Source organism: Rhinoderma darwinii, chromosome 5 (assembly GCF_050947455.1).
Source record: "Rhinoderma darwinii isolate aRhiDar2 chromosome 5, aRhiDar2.hap1, whole genome shotgun sequence".
Classification (NCBI taxonomy): Eukaryota; Metazoa; Chordata; class Amphibia; order Anura; family Rhinodermatidae; genus Rhinoderma; species Rhinoderma darwinii.
In genome coordinates, this window is record NC_134691.1 from 73,976,452 (window position 1) to 74,000,096 (window position 23,645).

Genomic DNA, 23,645 nt, shown 5'->3' on the forward strand with positions numbered 1-23,645 from the left:
TGTGTGTCTGAGTTTTGGTAATATAACATCGTGCAATGATCCTCCAAGCAGGACTGATGTAAATATGTATACGGCATTAATACAGGGCGCTTTTTCTGTTAAAAAAAAAAAAAAGATTGATCAAATTACAAGCCATGGAATCTGTTGTGTCATTCGTATTCGTTCAAACTTTTATGTGAAAATCTGGAGGGAACTGTGCCACGCCTCTGTACATATGTGAATGAGCACTTAGAATTATTCCCAGAAGTTCTCCTAGACTCACAACTCCAGTATCCACATAATAGCAAAAAAGTAGATTTTCTTATGTGGAGGAGGCAACATTTCTAGCCACCATAACTATCTACTGCTGTACATTATCTATTTCAAATGCTACAAAAATATACAATCTCCAATGCACATTTGTATCTAAATTTATTTGTAGGCTCAATATTTTGCAGTGTAAGGCCCCATGCACACGACCGTAAAAGTCATTCATAATTGTGGACTGCAATTACAGTCCGCAATTATGGACCCATTCACTTCTCATGTCCACAGACACCTTCCTGTTTATTTACGGAAAGGTGTCCGGGCCGTAGAAGTGTACCGCAAAAGATAGCACATGTCCTATCTTTTGCGTTGCACGGGCCCAGAATATGGGTGGCTGTCTGTGGCGGCTGTGCCCGCAATCGCGGCCTGTGATTACGGGCACGGCCGTGTGCATGAGGCCTTAGGCCCCATGCACACAAACTTATTTTTCCGTTCGCAATTCACCCTGCAAATCTGCGGGTGAATTGCGGCCCCATTCATTTCAATGGGCTCATGCACACGACCGTGATTTCCACGGTCCGTGCATGGCCCTGGAGCCTGGACTGCAAAAAGAACGGACAAGTCTTATTACAGCCGTGTTTTGCGGTCCAGGCTCATAGAAATAAATGCATGTAGCAATGTGCAAGGCCCGTGATTTGCGGGCGGCCGCGGGTGACACGCCGCGGCTGTCCGAGCCGCAAGTCACGGCCCGTGCACACCACTACGGTCATGTGCATGAGGCCTTTGACCTCGTTCGCATCTACATTGGAGGCTCTGTTAGGGGCCTCTGTAGCAGATCTGGCCTAGGGTGACGAAAATGACAATGCAGCATGCTGCGCTATTGTTTCCCGGAAAAAAAAAGGACACCCCAACGGAAACCCGACGGAACCCATTAAAGTCTATGGGTTCCGTTGGTGATGTCTGAAGTGCAATGAAACCGGCGCTTCCAGTTTTCCACTTGTTCTGCTCCTCTGACGGAGCAGAACAACAGAATGCCGAACACTGGTGTCAACCCAGCCTTAAACCAAAATAGATTTTGTACTGAAACTGATAACCATGTACAGTAAAGTTTCTATAATCCGGCATCAATGGGACATAATAGGTGCTGAATTATTAAATATTCACACAATAAAAATAAATCAGTTATTGAAAAATATATAAAATCCACTAAGGTTAAGAAACCAGAGAGGCTCTGTCACCACATTATAAGTGGCCTATCTTGTACATAATATGATCGGCGCTGTAATGTAGATTACAGCTGTTAAGGATCTGCCAGGCACAGCTTCTGTATCCATGCCCATAGGTAATCAGTCTGCACCTGCTTCTATGTCTGTGAGACTGACTCCATCTTCCACCACTCAGGATGGCAGGCTTAGGAGTGGGAGAGCCTATCACAGCCTGGCCAGATGGAGCTAGCTCCCGCCCTCTGTCTATTTATACCTGCCTTTCCTGTTCCTCCTTGCTTGTGATTCTTCTCTGTTGGTTTCCTGGCCCTGCTGCAGCTTCTTGAACTACTTGTCCCTGCTTCGTATTGACCCTGGCTTACTGACTACTCTTCTGCTCTGCGTTTGGTACCTCGTACACTCCTGGTTTGACTCGGCTTGTTCACTACTCTCCTGCTCTGCGTTTGGCACCTCGTACTCTCCTGGTTTGACTCGGCTCGTTTACTACTCTTGTTGCTCACGGTGTTGCCGTGGGCAACTGCCCCGTTTCCCTTTGTTCTGTGTTTCCTTGTCTGGTTGTCTGTCGTGCACTTACTGAGTGTAGGGACCGTCGCCCAGTTGTACCCCGTCGCCTAGGGCGGGTCGTTGCAAGTAGGCAGGGACTGAGTGGCGGGTAGATTAGGGCTCACTTGTCTGTTTCCCTATCCCTGTCATTACAACAGCAGTGTATTTTATTTAGAAAAACGATCATTTTTGATGGAGTTATGACCTATTTTAGCTTTATGCTAATGAGTTTCCCAATGGACAACTGGGCGTGTTTTACTATATAACCAAGTGGGCGTTGTACAGAGGAGTATATGACGCTGACCAATCAGTGACCAATCAGCGTCATACACTTCTCTCCATTCATTTACAATGCAGATAGAGATATAGCTATATCGCTATTTGCAGTCACATAAACACACTATAACGTTACTCATGTATCATGACAATGAATAGACATTACCTCCAGCCAGGACGTGATGTGTATTCATTCTCCTGACCACTTCTGTAGCGTCTCTGTGATTTACAGCATAGCAGGCGTAGTCTCGCGAGATTACGCTGTGAGCTGTCATTCACAGCGAGATCTCGCTGTGCTGAAAATCACAGAGATTCTGAATACACATGACGTACTGGCTGAAGGTAATGTATATTCATAGTCATGACACATGAGTAACGTTATAGTGTGTTTATGTGACTGCACATAGCGATATAGCTATATCACTATCTGCAATGTAAATGAATGGAGAGAACTGTATGACGCTGATTGGTCAGCGTCATACACTCCTCTGTACAACGCCCACTTGGCCATATAGTAAAATACGCCCAGTTGTCTATTAAAAAACTCATTAGCATAAAGTTAATATAGGTCATAACTCAGTCAAAAATGATCGTTTTTCTAAATAAAAAACACTGCTGTAATCTACATTACAGATCACATCATGTACAATATAGGGCACTTATAATGTGGTGACAGAGCCTCTTTAACATCCTAAAGTAATTTCTCTCTGCTTAAGTCTTCTGCGAAACTCTGCAATATATTGCGTTTCTGTGCTGGAAAGAAGTTCCAGATTGTCAGACTTCCTGTGTTAGATGATGGATTAAAGGAGTTTTATTGTATATGAAGTTAGCAGATCTGACTGCACATTCTGTTTGGGAGTCCGATCTCAATTTTTCAGCTTGTGTAAGTAATAAAAACTAGTGCAAGGGAAAATTTAAAAACCTTTTTCGAAAATAAAAGCAGCAAATAAATTAGTTGCTATGGGCAATTGCTCCACTCTCCCTTTTGCACCAGTTTTCATAAAACTCCCCCAATATTAAATGGGGATTGGGGGCTGGAAATCCTATTATATAAGCAGGACATGTTGCTTTATACTACCACTGGTGATACAATGAACCAAATGTATAAAACAGAGCAGCCTATGGATCAGTCTGCAGAATATTTAGCGATATAATAACATCCAGAGAACAGATCTGTATGAGTGCTACTGACGGTGATGCTGATCTATTAATTACATTGAGGTTTGACCTTACTTTGAAGTTATCACAGTCCCCCCTTTTCCCCCTCGTATATTTTACCAGATGTTGTTAAATCTTCGTCATGCGTGTCTATTTGGAATGTAATATTTTTAGTATATTGTCATGAATTTGGTTCATCTGCCTTGTGAATGTCTTGGCCTATTCTGGGGGAAAAAAAAATTCATCCTGTGAAATTTCATTCCACAGAGAGGAGCGGGCAACATATGGTGTTCTTTGAAACTGAATGTTGGGATAGATGATGTTACTGTGAATTTCCATCTATAAAACTCATAAACAGGACCTGGGCCTGTGCTGTTTTTCATTATGCTTTGAAAAAAATGTTTTGTGCTGTCAAGTCTCAGGGTAGTACAATTTGAATGGACATGGAGAAAAACTAAGAAGGTTCTGGGAAGATTTTTGAATCTTAGATCTCACTTGTAACAAAGGCAAAGAATGTGTGCCAAGGTGACCTGCCCACACCGTGAGATTTCACAAAACCGCTAACTGCTGCAAACCATGAGTCTTTTCAATGTGATTACAGCATGCTGGGTTTCCATCGGCCAGTGACACAGATGTTCCAGTTATGGCATTTGACCCATGTAATGGGATTGCACAGAAGATTACAAGCTTAGTGGTGCTCATCCCCTTAGGTCTTGGAAGATATATGGCTTGAAATTAATTCAGCATAACCTTCTTTTAATGTTCCGTAATACATTCTAATCATCCTGTTTTTTTCTTTTATATGCGCATAATATAATGGAAATTTTAATAGAAAGGCAAACTGCATTCGGTTTAATATTACCCTCTGTAATAGACGCTTTTTTACTCGTCTGTTTTCTACTTCCAGATTTAATTAAATGGAAAAAGGAATTAGAAACTTTACTGCCTCTATTATATCATGTATAATCTGGTTGGGCTGTTTTTTTTTCTTTTGTAGGAATTTGGATGTTACAAATAAGTGCGGACAGATTTATCCCATCATCTTAGTGGCCTGTAACATTAGGGTACATTAATATGCACCCACTATCATTAGCAGGTATAGAGGAAGTGCACGACCACATTTACAAATGACCTTTGTGGTGAAACTTTTTGACACCTACTGTATGGTGGGTAAAACATTTCTAGTTTCTCAGACCCCACTATACTAGTAGCTCTGTCAGCAAGGTAGACACCTAGTCTTTACTATAAGAATTAGTTTTCCAAAATGGTGGAATTCTCACCCTGATCTGGCCAAACTATTGCACTATGGCCAGTACAGTTGAGATATACTTAAAGGAATTGTCCACTTTGGGCAATCTCTTCTTGTTAAAAAGATCCCCTGACAATACGCAGAACACAAGGTGTTCTGCTGCTGGGATCTTTAGGGAAACCTGGCAGCAACTGTTAAATTTTCCTGCGCGCCACCCCAGGTCAAATGGAGCATGACATAGGTCCCTTTGTAATCAATCACCCGTACATGTAATGCATGGACAGAACGAGTTTTCCAGAGCAAGATACACTCTCGGCTCTCGCTAATTGATGAGGGTCCTTAATGGGAACCTCTCTAGTTGAGTATTTGAAAATTGGGGTTTTCTAAGCAAGACCACCTCTTTAAGTTCTGCACTACCAGTCATATAGTCCACTTGGTGGCCACTGGTCAGAAGAGCTTAAAAAGATTACAGAAACTTTTTTCCATTGTACTCATCTGACATCCTAAGAAATACCCGGAAATGTTCCGTTTTCAATTCTACATTTGGCAGAACATGAGGCTGAACACTGGACCTTTTCCAATCCTGTTACTTAACCATTAAGTAATGCAGCAAGGTCCGACTGTGCATCCATTATTTTATAGCAGATGTCTGTTCTTCTGCATTGTGTAAGTGTCAGACATGTAGCATCATATGATCCTTTGTTTTTTAGTAGTACCTATGAGTATCGATCCAGGATCTATGTAATATATAGTAGTGCCCCGACAAGATAGCAATAGTACACATACAAAGTCTGGACATTTTAGGAGCTGTCATAACTTGTCTGACAAATGAGAAAGTGACGTATTAGGTGTAGTAGTATGTCCTCATTTTGCAGTAGTCTCAGAATATCATACGGTCCTGCACAATCCCATTATAACAAGCTGAATAGTAGCAGTGGAACATCCAAATTGTAAATGGGAAAGGGGGGGGGGACACCTGGTTCACTTGTGTTAATACAGCAGGGAGCGCAGATCTGTCTTCTCGTTCATGCTTATGCAGCTGTTCTGAGCCCTAAGTACACGTCACGTGACCACCTGCGTCTTAGTCGTTTCCCAATGAAGTTTTCATGAGAGTGCAGGCAAGTAGTGGTGGCAGGTGGTTTAATTTAAAAATTCATCTTCTTCCCCAACCCCCTCCTCTTTTGTTCCATTTCCTCAATTTCCCTGAGCCACACAATTTCCGTGAGCCTTCTTGGCTATAGGTTAAGTATACTTATTTGCAAATCAGGCTCTTTTAATGACAGCAGCTGCGTGAACCTAGTGATCATGCCGGTAAATGATCTGAACTCGTACACCAGAGATGCTTTTACAAGTCCCTTGGCTTGTGTTCTAGTTCAGATCCAATTATTTCTATCTACTGGAAGCCCTAAATCTGAATTTAATAAAAAGTAAAGGCTATCATAGATAGATAGATATGAGAGTGAGAAAAAGAGAGATCAGATTGCTCAATGTGAGTTCTAAAATCCATGTTTTCTGTATTGTTTTCTAGTGTTTCATATTTTGGGTTAGTTGGTGTATAATTACAGCGGAGAATAGATTTGGTGTCTTTCATTGAGAATCCTTTCCATAGACTAAATTGCAATAATACCATGTGCCTGAACAATTGAATGCAATATAATCTTTTGTCGTTTGCTGGAATCAAAATTTGTCATTATTCAGTAACGGAATGTCTCATGTATTTAATTTCAAAATACAAAAAAATAAATCAAATCAAAGGTAGTATAAGGATATGAAAAGTGTCTAATAGATCATGCAATATGTGCCAAAATTAGAATATAGCATGCACAACTGTGATAAATTTGGCACATTTTGTGACTGTCTAGTGTAAGTTTACACTGTAACTACAGCAATCGCAATTGTGGGCCAATATGTTTTCTAAAAGGCGGCTTTATTGGAGACCCATACATACATCCTGTATTGTCTGTTTAAACAGTGCAGCAGGGTGGGTGTGCTTTACGGCATCTGAAATTAACGGGAGGAAGAGATGGATTACTGCCCCTCCCCCCCAAATATAAGGGAGTGGCAGGTGAGCTGCATACAGAGCCTTATCTGTATGCTTCGTGTTGCTATCCTGCCTTATGTAGGCCTCCTGCAGTAGAGATGTCAATTTAGCCCCATTCTCTAATGATTGAGAAAACTCTGCTGACTTTGTCTTAGTCTACACAGCAAAGCTGAAAAGTAGGCTGCAGAAAACCGGAAATGTCAGCCTATTGTAACACATAAAAATAAAAAACACCACCAAAAATAATGCATTTCATTTAATACAATGGAAGATTTTACATCAAGCTGTTTGCAGAATGTGGTTTTAATATATACGCAGAAATTCAATAAAATGTGTATAATAAAATAAGGCTGAATAATTGAATCAGCCATGTTGCCTACACTATAACGACAACATTATCAACCTTCTCTGTGCCCTCAGGATATCAAACGTTTAACTTGGCATGTACATATAGGTGTTGTCATGAAACGCATATGAAACTGATCAGGGTGGCACACATCCTTTGTTCTTAGTGATATGTAATACGTCCACCCAAGAACCAAGAAATGATGTGGGAATGTTATTCTTTCTGTCAACTTGTTAACTAATCTTTTTTTTTTTTTGTTATATCGGTTACTGGGGAATATGGCTAATGTCCAATACGGCTGCCTCTACAGCTTTTTCATGGATAGTCAGACAGATTTTTCAGACAGCACTGCATTACCAGATTTGTTAAAATGGCTAAATGGAACATTTCACAACTGGACAGGACAGATCGATGACTTATATTTACTGGATTAACCAGTATTTCAGGGGAAATGCTCTTAAAAAGACTGTAATTCAGAGGCTTAAGTGGACATTTATTCTGTGATAGAAAACAAATTACAAATTTATTTTCTATATTCTAGGACTACTTCACAGATCTCATAACCAATGACAGCATTAGTTACTTTAAACAGACCAAGAGGATGTACCCACATCGGCCTATTATGATGGTCATCAGTCACGCTGCACCACATGGTCCTGAGGATTCTGCTCCACAATTTTCTGAGCTCTTCCCAAATGCCTCCCAGCATATGTGAGTAGTAATCTGTGAACCATGTCCAAAAAGAGATTGAACATATTTATTAAATCTTTCACAATGTACCCAGAAATAATATCTTGTTTAAACTGTTCAGTTTTAATCAAAAGGATTGGACCTACAATGAGGACACATTATTCATACTCGCCAACAGCCCTGATTTATGAGGGTTGGCTCTGATTTTTAAATAGGTGATATTATTGTCCTTATAGGCAAGCGTTAAGTGAAGTGGCCTAAAAGGTTCAAAATGTCTTTTTAAAAAGTTGAAGAATTTAGTGATCTACAATGCTCTGTGCTAAAAGACATGTCAGCTATTTGCATGGTTGTTTCCAATTGTGGTTGTGGCTTCCTTCCAACTACACTTGAAAGATCCAGCTAGGCTGGAGAAGATCTCTTGCTTGCTGAGGTGCCTGACCTACAGACCTCATCAGATTTGCTCACCCATATATGTGACCACATCAAATTATTACATTGCTATTGTTTGATGCGTAGAAGACGTCTTTAGATATCTGCATTAAATCTCCTGATTGCACACTGGTGATTTTAGCAAGTCCAAACCAAGAAAGCTCAGACCAAATAGTTGGATTCCTGCTACCTACGGACAGAGGCATAGCTAGGTTCTCCCGCTCCCGGGGCAAAGATTCAGTTTGGCACCCCCCCCCCCCCAACCTCTTTCCCGACATCTCCTTCCCCCTCACCATGTTTGTTCTCTATACCAATCAATGATGTCATTTCAACACCAGAACCAAGCTCATTACATATATACAGCAGTAGAACCAAGCTCATTAAATATATACAGCACCAGAACAAAGCTCATTACATATATACCGCACCAGAACCATGCTCGGTGTGTGTGTATATATATATATATAGTACCAGAACCAAGCTCAGTACATATATACACCAGCACAAATACAGCTTAATTTAGTGCAACCCCTGCCGTATAGGTTTGCCCTAACTTGTTTCCAGCTCCCAGCATGGCCCAAACAATGGTAAGGATATGTTGGGAGTTTCTGTTTCACACAAAAAAAATCATATCATAATCATACCACCCATCATCTCGCTGCAGATCATACAGTGACTACAGTACTGATTAGAGGCAGAATAAACATTTACATTAAGTGACTCACCAGTGACGTCTCGGATTCTAGTTCTTTTCTTCTCCATCCGGTCCAGACCTCTATGATGACTTCTCCCAGTCACGGCCCATTTCTGAAGTTTGCCGCTCAGATGTCTTCAGCTTCTCACTTTTCAAACATTTCTACACCTATAAACAAAGATAAAGTTCTCATTATACCACACACTACGCCCCTAAATACAATAGCGCCACACACTGCTCCTCGAATTATAATAGCACCATACACAGGATATACACTGTAAACACTATACCAATCACAATACAAAAATCAATCAAACACACCACTTCACTCAGATTCCTGTATATACTTGCTTTCTTCTTGCAGATGCAGACCATTACCAGTGTGCACCACCCATGACCCATATACTGTTTGACACCCCATCACTATATCACTCACACACTAGACACAATCAGTACAGCACACACTGGAACCATAATACACACATCACACACACTAGACATAAACTACACACTAAAACACACACAATTCACACTAAATACACACAACTCACACACTAAGTACCCACTACACACTACACACCACATACACACACACCACTTACACACACTAAATACACACCACTCTCACACTAGATGCATATCTCACATACAGACACCATAATACATTAGGCACACATACAGTGAAGGAAATAAGTATTTGATTCCTTGCTGATTTTGTAAGTTTGCCCACTGTCAAAGACATGAACAGTCTAGAATTTTTAGGCTAGGTTAATTTTACCAGTGAGAGATAGATTATATTTAAAAAAAAAAAAAGAAAATCACATAGTCAAAATTATATATATTTATTTGCATTGTGCACAGAGAAATAAGTATTTGATCCACTACCAACCATTAAGAGTTCAGCCTCCTCCAGACCAGTTACACGCTCCAAATCAACTTGGTGCCTGCATTAAAGACAGCTGTCTTAAATGGTCACCTGTATAAAAGACTCCTGTCCACAGACTCAATTAATCAGTCTGACTCTAACCTCTACAACATGGGCAAGACCAAAGAGCTTTCTAAGAATGTCAGGGACAAGTTCATAGACCTGCACAAGGCTGGAATGGGCTACAAAACCATAAGTAAGACGCTGGGTGAGAAGGAGACAACTGTTGGTGCAATAGTAAGAAAATGGAAGACATACAAAATGACTGTCAATCGACATTGATCTGGGGCTCCATGCAAAATCTCACCTCGTGGGGTATCCTTGATCCTGAGGAAGGTGAGAGCTCAGCCAAAAACTACATGGGGGGAACTTGTTAATGATCTCAAGGCAGCTGGGACCAGTCACCAAGAAAACCATTGGTAACACATTACGCCGTAATGGATTAAAATCCTGCAGTGCCGGCAAGGTCCCCCTGCTCAAGAAGGCACATGTACAGGCCCATCTGAAGTTTGCAATTGAACATCTGGATAATTCTGAGAGTGATTGGGAGAAGGTGCTATGGTCAGATGAGACTAAAATTGAGCTCTTTGGCATTAACTCAACTCGCCATGTTTGGAGGAAGAGAAATGCTGCCTATGACCCAAAGAACACCGTTCCCACTGTCAAGCATGGAGGTGGAAACATTATGTTTTGGGGGTGTTTCTCTGCTAAGTGCACAGGACTACTTCACCGCATCAATGGGAGAATGGATGGAGCCATGTACCATCAAATCCTGAGTGACAACCTCCTTCCCTCCACCAGGACATTAAAAATGGCTCGTGGCTGGGTCTTCCAGCACGACAATGACCCGAAACATACAGCCAAGGCAACAAAGGAGTGGCTCAAAAAGAAGCACATTAAGGTCATGGAGTGGCCTAGCCAGTCTCCAGACCTTAATCCCATCGAAAACTTATGGAGGGAGCTGAAGATCCAAGTTGCCAAGCGACAGCCTCGAAATCTTAATGATTTACAGATGATCTGCAAAGAGGAGTGGGCCAAAATTCCATCTAACGTGTGTGTAAACCTCATCAACTACAAAAAACGTCTGACTGCTGTGCTTGCCAACAAGGGTTTTTGCCACCAAGTATTAAGTCTTGTTTTCCAAAGGGATCAAATACTTATTTCTCTGTGCACAATGCAAATAAATATATATAATTGTGACAATGTGATTTTCTATTGTTTTTTTTTTAATATAATCTATCTCTCACTGGTAAAATTAACCTAGCCTAAAACTTCTAGACTGTTCATGTCTTTGACAGTGGGCAAACTTACAAAATCAGCAAGGGATCAAATACTTATTTCCTTCACTGTATAGCTCACACAAAGTGCATATATCACTCATACAATGGATATACACTGCACCAATCACACTACAAAAATCAATCAAACACACCACTTCACTCACATTCCTGTATTTACTTGCTTTCTACTTGCAGATGCAGACCATTACCAGTGTGCACCACCCATCCCCCTATACTGTTTGATCCCCCATCACTTTAGCAGGCTGGTTGCAGCTTTGCTGAAGAGATAAACCTGCTGGTGCTGTGAAGTAGTTGTGAGTCACACACCTGGCATGGGAACGAGTCTTCTTCTCGGCAGCAAAACTGAAGCTGTGCTCTGTGGGCAGAGCAGAAAGCAAGCCTAGCGCTGATTGGCTAAAGCTCAGCCAATCAATGTTAGGCTTGATTTCTACATGTAGTCAGGCAGGACTCTACTGATTAGCTGGGAACCTGTGTAGAAAACAAGGCTAGCATTGATTAGCCGTGGCTCGGCCAATAATCACTAGACTTCTTTACTGCACACTCCCATCATTGCAGAGGAGCATCTCTAAGCAAAGTGTAGTTGTGAACACCAGGGGGCAGAGCCCAAGCACAACATTATCCGACATTGATTGTGTGAGCACCCGGGCCACTGTTCACTGGCCAGTCCGGCCGTGCTGGAGCCCCCTCTAAGTTGCGCCTGGGGCACATGCCCCGCCTTACCTCCCCCTAGCTACGCCCCTGCCTATGGAAGTTGTAGCTTGTTAGTATAGTCAGAAGATGACCATATCGAAGCCTGTATGAACAATTGATAGTCATATTTGAATGTATATTCAATCATTTAAAGGAACTGCACACTCTTACCACAATTAATTTGTGTTTACAGCTCTTATGGAAACCTCCATAACAGACTACAAATAAATCTTGTGAAGTCTGATCCTGCAGTCATGTGTTACTACCTTCTATCGGCCTCCTACTTTTGCTAACATTTGGTAGATTAGCAAGAAGTAAGGGACAAATGGGCGGGACTACTGGATCAGTATCGTAGCCATGAGGTCCCCCCCCCCACCACAATAACGGTGACAGAGACACTAGTTGCGTTGAGGACAAATTTCATTACTTCACCTCTCTGCTCCCTGACAAAGTGCATTCCGACTCCTCCTCCCTGTCTTCTACTCTCAGACTCTGTAAGAGCAGGAGACCGGGAGAAGGAGTTGGGGGCACCCATGCTGCCACACGCCACGCTGTATCAAGGAGATACAGTGAAATAATTACGTTAGTCCTCTTGTCTCATTGGGGCAGTCAGTGCATATTACTGCTGTGTATCTATTGGTACAAAGGTCAGGGGCTCTGGACCCAACACTGCAGTGGGTCGTATTAGTTTGGGGCTCCCAAATGGGACTCTATTACTTTATGGCGGCAAAGAGAGGAATTATTAGTTTAGGGACATAAAGGGGCCACTATTACCTTGTGGGGGGCACAAAGGGGGATTATTACTGTGTGGGAGCATAAAGGGGTATTATTACTGTTTGGGGCCTACAAAGGAGGGCACTATTACTGCATGGCACAAAGTAGGCATTATTATACAGTGGTGGGAACAATGGGGGAATTATTACTGTTTGGGGGCACTATTACATTATGGGGCACAAAGGGGGCACTATTACTGTGTAGGGGGCACTGAGGGGAGCAGCAGGATAGAGATTCTGTGCAGAGACCAGTTGTGGCAGTCTGGGCCCAGATACAGAAAAAAAGTAAAGTGGATGTCCACAATAGTAGAAGACCTCTCCTGTGAGTCACTAGGTCTAACTGTACATTATTTACGTTTCACTTGTCTTATCGCTATGCTGTTTCAAGTGTATACATTTCTGGGGGTGACAAAAATATGTATTGGGGCTTTTGCCTATGATCTTAAGACCCCAGCAATGTGCCTGGCCCTGGCTGCTAGTGCTGCATCGATGGGTCACTTAAGAGAGCTACAGACTGCCATGAAGAGAAGTTGGAGGGGCAAGCTTAACTTTTCACAAAGGCCCATGAGTCTTTAGCTATTCTCGTGTACATGATCACAGTACACAGGGTTTGGACTAACCTGGAGACACATATTTTTATAGGAACTGTAGACACAAAACTGTACAAGATTTTCTATTCAAGACGATTTGCCGAGTTGCTACATTTTGTATTTTAAATGCTCTTAAACAATACAAAATAGTTGAAAAGGTGTCCTTAACATTTTCAGTTTGTGCTATGATAAATTGTCAGATATTGGCCCCTTTACCATATATGTTTACGAAATGTATAATTTGCACATTGGATACATGTTAGTTTTTCTTGTAATTCCCCTTTACAATGCTTTTCTGGTACAGTAGTTTACTCCTATAATGACTTCATGAGATTTACTATAAGGGTATGTTCACACGCTTAGCAAAAAACGTCTGAAAATACGGAGCTGTTTTCAAGGGAAAACAGCTCCTGATTTTCAGAAGGTTTTTTTAAGCCCCTCGCGTTTTTCGCTGCGTTTTTTACGGCCGTTTTTGGAGCTGTTTTTCTATAGAGTCAATGAATAACTGCTCCAAAAACCGCTCAAGAAGTGACATGCACTTTTTGGCATTCTGCTTTCGATTTTTCGGCCGTTTACAGCCCGTAAAACGGACGAAAATAAGCCGTGTGAACATACCCTAACACTTAACTTGCTGAACATGATGGCAGTAGAAAGTGTTAACATTGCTCTATTTAAAGGGCTATTAACTTTCTGTTATTTACTTCTTATTAGAGTTGTATATTCTTAATTACGCTACCTCAATTGCCTTAATAAAGCTCAGCCCTCAGGGCCCAATTGATTGGAAACTTTTAAAAACAAACCACTGAACTATTTTAAAATTAATATTTTTTTCGTTCACAGAGAATTTTTCTATCACCCCATGTGATAGGAAAAACCTTTCTCTGTATATTCGTGTCAGTTAAAATACGAACAACTCAAATGTCATTGGCTTAAAAAAACAGGAAATAAATAAAAATATTTTCTAAGAACATTCGTTCAAGTGATAATATACTTGGAATAATCCAGCACGGGTGTAACTGTGTTCAGAGTTCCAAAAGATGTTCCCTCCAGATTGTTAAAACAAAAATGTCTGTGAGATGTTATCATTTATTCTGCAGGTCCATTTCCAATTTTCCTATTTAACTTGAGTATTTTATTTATTTATTTTTGCCAAAAAACACATAGAAAGCAATAACAAAGTTTACAACATGTTATATTTAGCCTTTTATATTCTTTCTAGAATCTTTTGTATTATATATTACATGTTGCTAGGGTGACATAATCAAAGTTGGATTTATAATTTGACCAAAGTTACTGGGGGGAGGGGGGTTTATTAAAACTGGTGCAAAGAAAAAATTGAGCAGTTGCCCATAGCAACCAATCACATTGCTTCTTTCTTTTTTAAAAGTGCCTTTAAAAAATGAGAGCTGGAATTTGATTGGTCGTTATGGCAACTGTTCTACTTTTCCTTTGGGCCAATTTTGATAAATCTCTCACACTGGGTCGGCTACTTCTCTAGCCGACCCAAAGCGTCTATGCATTATGTGGTCAGTTATTCATTTGAATGGCTGGCATGTAATACTACATTTCCCCTCTATGGCCAGACATGGCTTCCCACAGTGATCCCAGCTTATCGCTGGGGTTTATGGTGGTGTATGGCAGCACTCCGGAGTCCCAAGGGGTTGTTGTTTTTACAAAAAAAAAACTGTGCCTCCTTGTAACATTGGAGGCAGATGGTAGAACATTATGTGCCCATAGCAGGTTGAACAACATGGATTCGTAATACAACCACGTGCATGAGTCCTAAATCTAAAAGCGCTAGTCGTCATGGGTGGATATGATGAGTTGGTTTCTCTGCAAAAAGAAAGCAGCGTTAATAAACATATTATGCTAGAGTGTAATTCCTAATATTTCACTACAGTTCTGCTATAAGTGACTTATTTCAGCAAATAACTTTTCCTCGATTTATAAGTGAGATAGACCGGGTAGTCTACCAAAAAAAGAGTAAATCCAGTCACATGACCCACTTTATAATCTTTTTGTATTATTAGAATTTAAATGTAATTTTTTTACATAAAAAATGGGAGCCTTTTTTTATTTTTTCATCTTATTCAAGATAATTAATGCATATTTATCAAATGAAAGGAGTCGTGTAGCATTCAAGGATCGCCTGCTTTACTCCATTTAGTGTATAAATCATCACTACATAAAAAATATTTTCTTTTCCCAGAAAAGTCCTATTTCCAAGAAGTTATAGATAAAAACTGTATTAAATCAACTATAGTTATAATTGACAGGGGTTTGATCTGTGTTTCTGGAAAAGACTACTTCCAGAACTAGAGTTTGATTTATGGGTTTAAACAAAACTGAATATGATAAAATCTCTAGTGCAATGCTTCCAAGACTTTGGCTTGTACAGTGTGTGTGTCCTATATATTTCAATGTGGCCACATATAATTATCTTTAATTCAGCTCTATGCACAGTTGTTTTGGTGCCAAAGGTTCTAGGACCAGTCTAGTTTAGTTAAATTACATTTTTGAATATCCTATTAGGGAATTATGAGTTAATAGCCCCTCTATTCTAGCCCCTCTATTCTAGCCCCTCTATTCTAGCCCCTCTATTCTAGTCCCTCTATTCTAGTCCGTCATTCAAAACCCTTACCTATTAGCCAGAGCAGAGAGCAACTCTCTGTGAATGACCCAGCACATCCGTGTATTACATGGACAGCCCATTGATTTGTATGTGCACCATGTAATACTTAATTTCTCCTGTGGTGGTGCTGCAGGCAATCTTGCTCCCTGGAACCCTTCTAAGAAAGGGATTATAAAAGCTCATCAGAAGAAGTGTTTATGACTGTATTGTACAATATCAGGACATATGACATGTCTTTTGTTTTGAATTTTCATTAGCACTCCAAGCTACAATTATGCACCAAATATGGACAAACATTGGATCATGCAGTATACTGGAGCCATGTTACCTATTCACATGGAGTTTACAAATGTGCTTCACAGAAAGAGATTACAGACACTTCTGTCTGTGGACGATTCAATGGAGAAGGTATTTTATCCCTTATTTTTTTTTTTTTTCTCTAATGTGTTAAAGGGGTTTTCCCATCAAAGACATTTATGACATATCCACAGGATGTGTCATAAATGTCATATAGATACAGGCCCCACCTCCTGGGACCCGCACCTATCTCTAGAACGGGGCCCCCAAAGCCCGTTTTACCTTTTTCTGCTCCCTCTGCCTTCCCGGCCACTTCCTGGTTGAATGGTCGGGAGTTACAAAAACAGTGTAGCTCGCTGAGCTACAGTAAATGACCGTTCCGGAAGCAGCGTAGCATGCGGGCTACGCTGTTTTCGTAATGACCATTCAGTTCTATGGTACTTACGGAAACAGCGTAGCTCAGCAAGCTACGTTGTTTCCTAATTCATGGTTGGAATTCCTGCTGCTGCTGCTGCAACACGGAGCGGCAGAACACGGTTTAGGGGGCCCTGTTTTAGAGAGAGTAGCGGGTCCCAGAGGTAAGACCCGCATCTATCTGACATTTATGACATATCCTGTGGATATGTCATAAATGTCTCTCATGGGAAAACCACTTTAAGGTTTGTCCATGCTAGGTGTCGGCAACCTGTGGCTCCAAACATGTGGTGGTCAGGTCATGACGGGATTTGTAGTTTTCCAACAGCTAGGGAGCCGCAAGTTGCAGTCCCAAGCTCTATGCTATGGTTCTGAAATTTAAATGGGTCCAGATAGCACAAGATCCTTCTATGAGCTGGAACCGAGTAAGTGTAACGTTGAGTTTCCGGTTTTGCTTTTTCCTAATTTTTTATTTCCATTTTTTAAAATATATTGTGTGATCCTGATGTCTTTTTTTTTTTTTTTCTAGTTGTACAACATGCTGGTTGAATCTGGAGAACTGGACAACACTTACATCATCTACACAGCCGACCATGGCTACCACATAGGACAGTTTGGTCTTGTAAAAGGAAAGTCCATGCCATACGACTTTGATATTCGAGTCCCTTTTTTTATTCGTGGTCCAAATGTGGAGCCGGGATCTATGTAGGTTCTCTCTTCTGCTTTACAGCTATTGTATATCTCATGTGTCTCCAGATTACATGGCTGTCTCCTTCAGACGCTCTGTCCTGGATTCCATCAATATCAAAATACTTTATGAACTTGTTTAGACAGAGAAAACCATTTTTCTTTTACATTTTGTGAACCTCGATTACAAGCAGAAAATAATATAAACAGCAAGGCCTGGGAGCCTATAGTATACTGTGTACAGACAAACAAAGTTGAGATCTGTATACCATAATGTACAGGGTTGGGAATATTGTATCAAAGGGTTTAGTTACATTACTAGGGATGTTCTCCAGAGACGTAGCATTTGATTGTAAGCAAACTCTTAGTGCCCAACACATGGTCCCAATGACAAGTTTCATTTTTTTTTTTTTCCTCTGGCTAAGACAAAACTATACTAATTTTATATAATTTGTTGTTTTGGGAACACTGCTTATTTAGGATGTGAACATCTACAGGTATTTAAAGAAAAGGAAATCTAAAAATATATTTGAATGCGTGTATCTTGGCAGATGCCAACAATTTATTCAGGATCTGCCAACAATATAATGCCCATAGAGCTATGCCGAGAAGATCCTCTATCTCATGGGGAAAATTTAATTAGACCAGTTTTTCTTATTTACTATTGTTTTCCTCAAGATAAGAAGTTCCAGAGGTGTTTGCTTCTTTTGCCTCTTCATATTCCTCTTAGCCCAGTTTTGGGTCTATGAGGAACACTACACTACATCTACTTGGCTTCTATACTGTGTACTGGGGACATCTCCACATTGAAAGCAGTGACAATGTCCGATTGCATCATATATGCCCTGGGATCCCAAATCGTTCCGACTTTAATATGACAAGAAACCAGAATTTGTATAGATTTGGTCTTCTGGTTGTAGGAGGCTAGAGTCAAAACTGCTGTTTAAACTGTTCCAATAGTACATTAACCTATTTAATGTAAAGCGCAATAAACTTTTGGTTGAATTATCAATCTGTCCTAATATTGTAAAATTATCGATGACCTAATTGTCGTTCTATTTTGCAGTGTACCTCACATGGTGCTGAACTTGGATATTGCCCCCACTATTTTGGATATTGCCGGCTTGGACACTCCTCCTGACATGGATGGGAAGTCTGTCCTTTCTTTGATGGATATAGAGAGACCTGGAAATAGGTTGGTTATTTTTATAAACCCATGGGTCTTATAACTGAGTCCATAATAAATAGGTCAATAGATGAAGCTTTTCACTGGAATTGTGGAAGGGTCTCATGGTGTGTGTCGCCCAATGTATGGGTTAGACACAGCCAGAGAAGAGTTAATGATTAAAGGATGGCAGAAACAGTTAATCTACTTTGCTACACCGGAACTTTTTAAAAATTTTGTTTAACTTATGAGCTTTATACTGAGATTTATATACATTTTGGACAACTGATTCTTAGTCTTACAACCATTTCTTCATTTCTAGACTTCGGACAAGTAAAAAACCTAAGATCTGGAGAGATACATTCCTGGTGGAAAGAGGGTAAGAATGTATTTATTCTTTATGCAATGACTGAAATTCATCTAACATGTCAGCAATATAAACATGTGTCATGGAGTAATAGTACATTTGGCACAAGGTCAGCCTGTAGCTCTGATCTCCATTTTTCTTCTCGGGCTGTGCTATGTATTATTGGAGCAATAAGCTTGCACATCACATTCCAGCTATGTGTAAACTTCATATTATCTTTAAAGTAGTTACTGAAGTCTTAACACGGACCATGGAAAATGCTGAAATTATCAGTACTATAATAACATGTCCTTAAAACCATTGAAATATTTTTTTTTGTAAAGACTGAACCTATTTAATTCAACATGGCCAAGATTTAGATGTTGTCAGATAAAAAGATGTTCCACATTAAGGTGGTGAGAGTATAATATGTAATTGATGTAATTTAGTTTGGCGTGCCACATTATATGATAAACCTATAGCAATGTTGGCTTACCCCCAGGCTTTTATTTCTGTGCTAATTTTATAACATTTTAGTTAACACTTTCTCACCCTTTTCCTAAATATATGCACACAATTCTAGCTATAAAAACAAATTCAATAAGGAAGTCCACGAAAAACGCTCGGTCTTCTTAAACAAACTTGGCCACCATTACAACTCCTCAGGGGACATCACCTTGGTTTCACGGAACCTTAGAAGGGGTGTCTAGTTTCAGCAAGGTTGTTATTTTTTGTATTAAGTTATGTCATTTTCCAATCTACTTTCTGTATTAATTCTTCAGTTTTCAAGATCCCTGCTTGCTGTTATTCAGCTGGAACATTCATTATTTACTACCAGTGGATAAAATTCTGTGTATGGTCATGTGATGGACACACAGCTGCTGGAGTCGTTAGACACCATTCTGATGCGCACACACACTGTAACTTTAACGAGCCGAGCACCTGTGTGTCCATCACATGACTATGGACAGAGTATTATCCACTGGAAGTAAATAATGAAGGTTGCTATTGGATAACAACAAGCAGAGATCTTGAATACTACAAGGAATGAATATAGAAAGTATAATAGAAAATTATATAACTTTTAACTATACAAAAAATAACATTAATTTGCTGAAACTGGACAATCCCTTTAAGATTCAGATATAGCAATACCCATAGCCACTCTGCCTCTGTGCTGCCATGTGGTGTAAAATCATATGCGCACAGAGGTACAGATACTGATTTCCATGGTCATCGTATTCAGGATCCATGTCATACAGCTGTGTATATTGGGCCTTTATGGTATACTTTTTTTTTTTTTTTATTGTAAGGGGAATGTTCTTTAATCGGTTCCTTTTACACACTCTTTCTTTTATGCAGTTTTTTATGCAGTCTCTATTTTTCCTTAACAGAAAGTTTATTAGAAAAAAAGAGGAACCAAGTAAAACTACTCCCCAGTCTAATCATTTGCCAAAATATGAGCGTGTGAAGGAGCTGTGCCAACAGGTTCGATACCAGACCGCATGTGAACAGCCGGGCCAGGTAAGAAGAACGTTTTTTATTCTCTCTCTCTTTAACTGTCGGCAATCATCGTGATTGTGTTAAAAGAAAATTTAAATATTTCTTCAATAACAATGGGACAAACACAATTGGGAATCTTGGGGACTATAGATCTGAATCCAGCTAGAGTATCATTTATATGTTTGTTCTTCTCATGTCATGGATTTCCTTCTGCCGTTGAAAGGCTTTGCAGATGTACAGAGTGATTCACAGTAAAGCAAAGGGCATTCTACATACTATAGAGGCAAACCAGACATCTGCTGTGGAGCCCATAAGAATGGGGGCTTTCACCAGGCCGGCCCTGTTACCCTATTCTATGGGCTGTGTGAACATGCACAAGGCTCCCCCTATTCACAATCACAGCAATGTTGGCAAACAAGTGAGACAGAGATGACCAGATAATGCTGACCTTATCTCCTACAAAAGGGATGCACTATGTACCAGAACCAATAGGGTCCCCATTTTGGTGATGGTCTCCTCTATTTTATATACCCCCTGCAGTGAAGATAAACTCCTGGCACTCTGATTCTGTGTAAGAACGCTCTTGATTACGTGAACTTCAGCTCAAAAATACAAAACAAACTAACGGGTTAAGGACCACATTGCGCCTTTCACTATAGTGCGTGGTCTGAAATCCGTAAACATGTTCTGTGTTTCGGAGATTTTTTATTTTTTTAATGCTTTTTTACAATAAAAGGAAGAAAGTTCTGAACCCAAGCACAGGCAGTTTGCAGAAACCATGAACAACTAAAGGACTTTTCTATGCTTCTCGTTTGCTTTCAATGTCAAATAAACAAACTGGTTCCATTACAGAAGCAGCTCTTGTCTGCAAATATCCATGTGAACTGGGGTTTACCCACTTGGATAAACACTTGTCCTTTACAAGGACTGTTAGATGAAAAACTACGTGATCATTAGATTTCTTCTTTCTGTTCTTAAATCCTGCCGGATAATATTTTGCCGTGTAAGGAATCTCACGTTTTGTTCTTATTATCTTGGAACTATCTGTGTTAGGAAATGTAACCCCTAGTGAATAACACTTACTTATTGAAAAGAGTTGCGAACAGCAGCATCTAATTTCATATTGCTGTATTTTCTGACCTATACCATTATTAATATGTCTAACTTATCCTTGTTCTTATAAATTCCTGTGCAGATTAACATAGGATTGCATTCCAATGGCCAATCGTAAGCTTATTGCAGAGCCCAAATCTCCCAGCAAAGAATTTCCTACTTGCCACACAAATGATTAGTTGTTAATCCATGTAAAGTGCACACTGAGCAATTTCTTCATACAGGTCTCCTCTGAGGATTGTTGCACCCTCCGCCTTATGATGGAGTCCTACTGTATAAGCACTGGCGCATTATTTAACTATAACTTCACAGTGAGTTTTAAGTTCTTGATAAGAATATGGAATTTTAAACATATTCTATAGTTTGAATTTCAATGAACAGAACGTTCTGATATGCAATGTGTTCATCTCTATACCGGTAGTCTCTATGTGAGATGCATATGGCCATGGAGAGCTAGAGAAGTATCCTGCTCAGTACCACCTGTTTAGATGAACGCTAGAAAAATAAACTTTCTCCATTTGCATTGGCCTCGGGGGCAGGTTTTCGGCAATGTTGATATTACCAGGTGTGCCCTTTTATATGTTCTCCATTTTTTGATCCCTATTGATGTCAAACCATAAAACCTTTTAATATGACAATAAACCTAAAGGGGTTTCTCTGGTCTAGAAAACCTGTTTTCACATATTCTTTTAGGGAATTCTAAGTTAATAGGAGGGGGTTCACCATTCAGGACCCTCATCTATTAGCCAGCACAAAAAAATCAGCTGCAAAAAACATCTCTCACTCTGGAGGACCCGACACATTCATGCATTACAGAGATAGACCATTAATCTCAATGAGAACGGTGTACCTGCCCTACCTTTTACCGGGTTTACTTTCCAAACGGGGCAAAAATAAAACATTTTATCGGAGTGTTCCTTTAATTCCATTGGTTGAAGTGATTGGTTGAGTGATGACACAAGGCATTCTATATATTTGATGTTTTTAATGCTATCAGTGAAGATTTGTGTTAGTCCATAGTTTGAAGAACATGTTGGACAAATTGGAACATATTCTTTCTGCAGATGACTATTATTGCATAACCATTTAAGTTTACACTAGTGATAATCGCGATTTTTGACACAATGTGATTTTTAATGGGAACTAATTTTAGCATTACAGTAAAATCCCTATGTTTAGGTCATAAAACATCCTATCTGAAAACAAAAATGTGTGTATATTATTAGAATAGGTAAGCAACCTCTGAGGCATATGTGTTTAAACTTTTTATAACAATAGTAAAGTGCACATACATATTGGATTCCAAACATGCGCCAACAACATATTGTGTAAGCAACATAATGCTGCATTTTCACCTCCCTAATAATAGTTCCAATACATTCTTTTATGTTTAACTAGAGGGAAGAGACTAAGTAGCCACTAAGTTTCAACATATGTATAGTCCCATTACATCAGTTATGAGTGTCCTGAAAATGGTATACTTGTGCTACAGGTCACATCTGTAATACAGGTGCATATTTCCTGACTTCTATACAAAGTATACACAGATATTGTTGGGACACCATGTGTAAGGCTCTGTTCACATCTATGCTGTGAATTCCATTTTTCTGCTCCGTGATAGGAGTACAAAAACGGAATTCAATGCTGTGACGGATCCGTCCGACACCAACAGCTCCCAGAGGACCCCATTGACGTTATTGGATTCCGTTGGGTTTCCGTCATGGTGTCCGTCATTTTACCAGATATTTTTCATGAAATCTTAATGCAGATGTGAACACAGCCTAACTCCTGTCCTGTACAGCAGACAATGATGCAGTTAAGATATCAGTATTTGTACCATGAAACCTTTCAAATTGCAAATTTGGCAACAACTCCACTCCAATTGATTCAAAAAAGGTGAAATTAGAAAGGGGACAATTCACATCCTCTTAGACGTGTAACAGGACCTCTCCCCAACTACAGATGTTTCCTTCCTTACCTTTCCTCTTATTTCAGATTATCCAGAGAGATGTGGCATGAGAAGACCAGCTTTAAAAACAAAACAGTGGTTGTGATGTGGTTTGCAGGCTTTTACTAGCATGTCGCAATATTGTAATGAATTTGTCTCATGACACATTTGTGATGGCTGGGCATCACAAAACATTACTGTAATGTCGGGGTAGGGAAATAGACAAGTGAGCCCTAATCTACCCGCCACTCAGTCCCTGCCTGCTTGCAACGACCCGCCCTAGGCGACGGGGTACAACTGGGCGACGGTCCCTACACTCAATAGGTGCACGACAGACAAACAGACAAGGGTACAAAGAAGCCAGGG

General features: G+C 40.1%; 1 protein-coding gene across 4 annotated transcripts in view; it reads left to right on the top strand.

The window, feature by feature from the left end:
- Positions 1–23,645, top strand: part of SULF1 (sulfatase 1) — a 115,138-nt gene that overhangs the window by 52,042 nt on the left and 39,451 nt on the right. For all 4 annotated transcript variants that reach the window (XM_075826129.1, XM_075826130.1, XM_075826132.1 and 1 more), the window contains 6 exons: positions 7,624–7,793; positions 16,064–16,214; positions 17,047–17,222; positions 18,271–18,399; positions 18,692–18,748; positions 20,110–20,239. In XM_075826129.1, the coding sequence (XP_075682244.1) occupies positions 7,624–7,793; positions 16,064–16,214; positions 17,047–17,222; positions 18,271–18,399; positions 18,692–18,748; positions 20,110–20,239 (813 nt within the window). The remainder of the gene's footprint in view (positions 1–7,623; positions 7,794–16,063; positions 16,215–17,046; positions 17,223–18,270; positions 18,400–18,691; positions 18,749–20,109; positions 20,240–23,645) is intronic.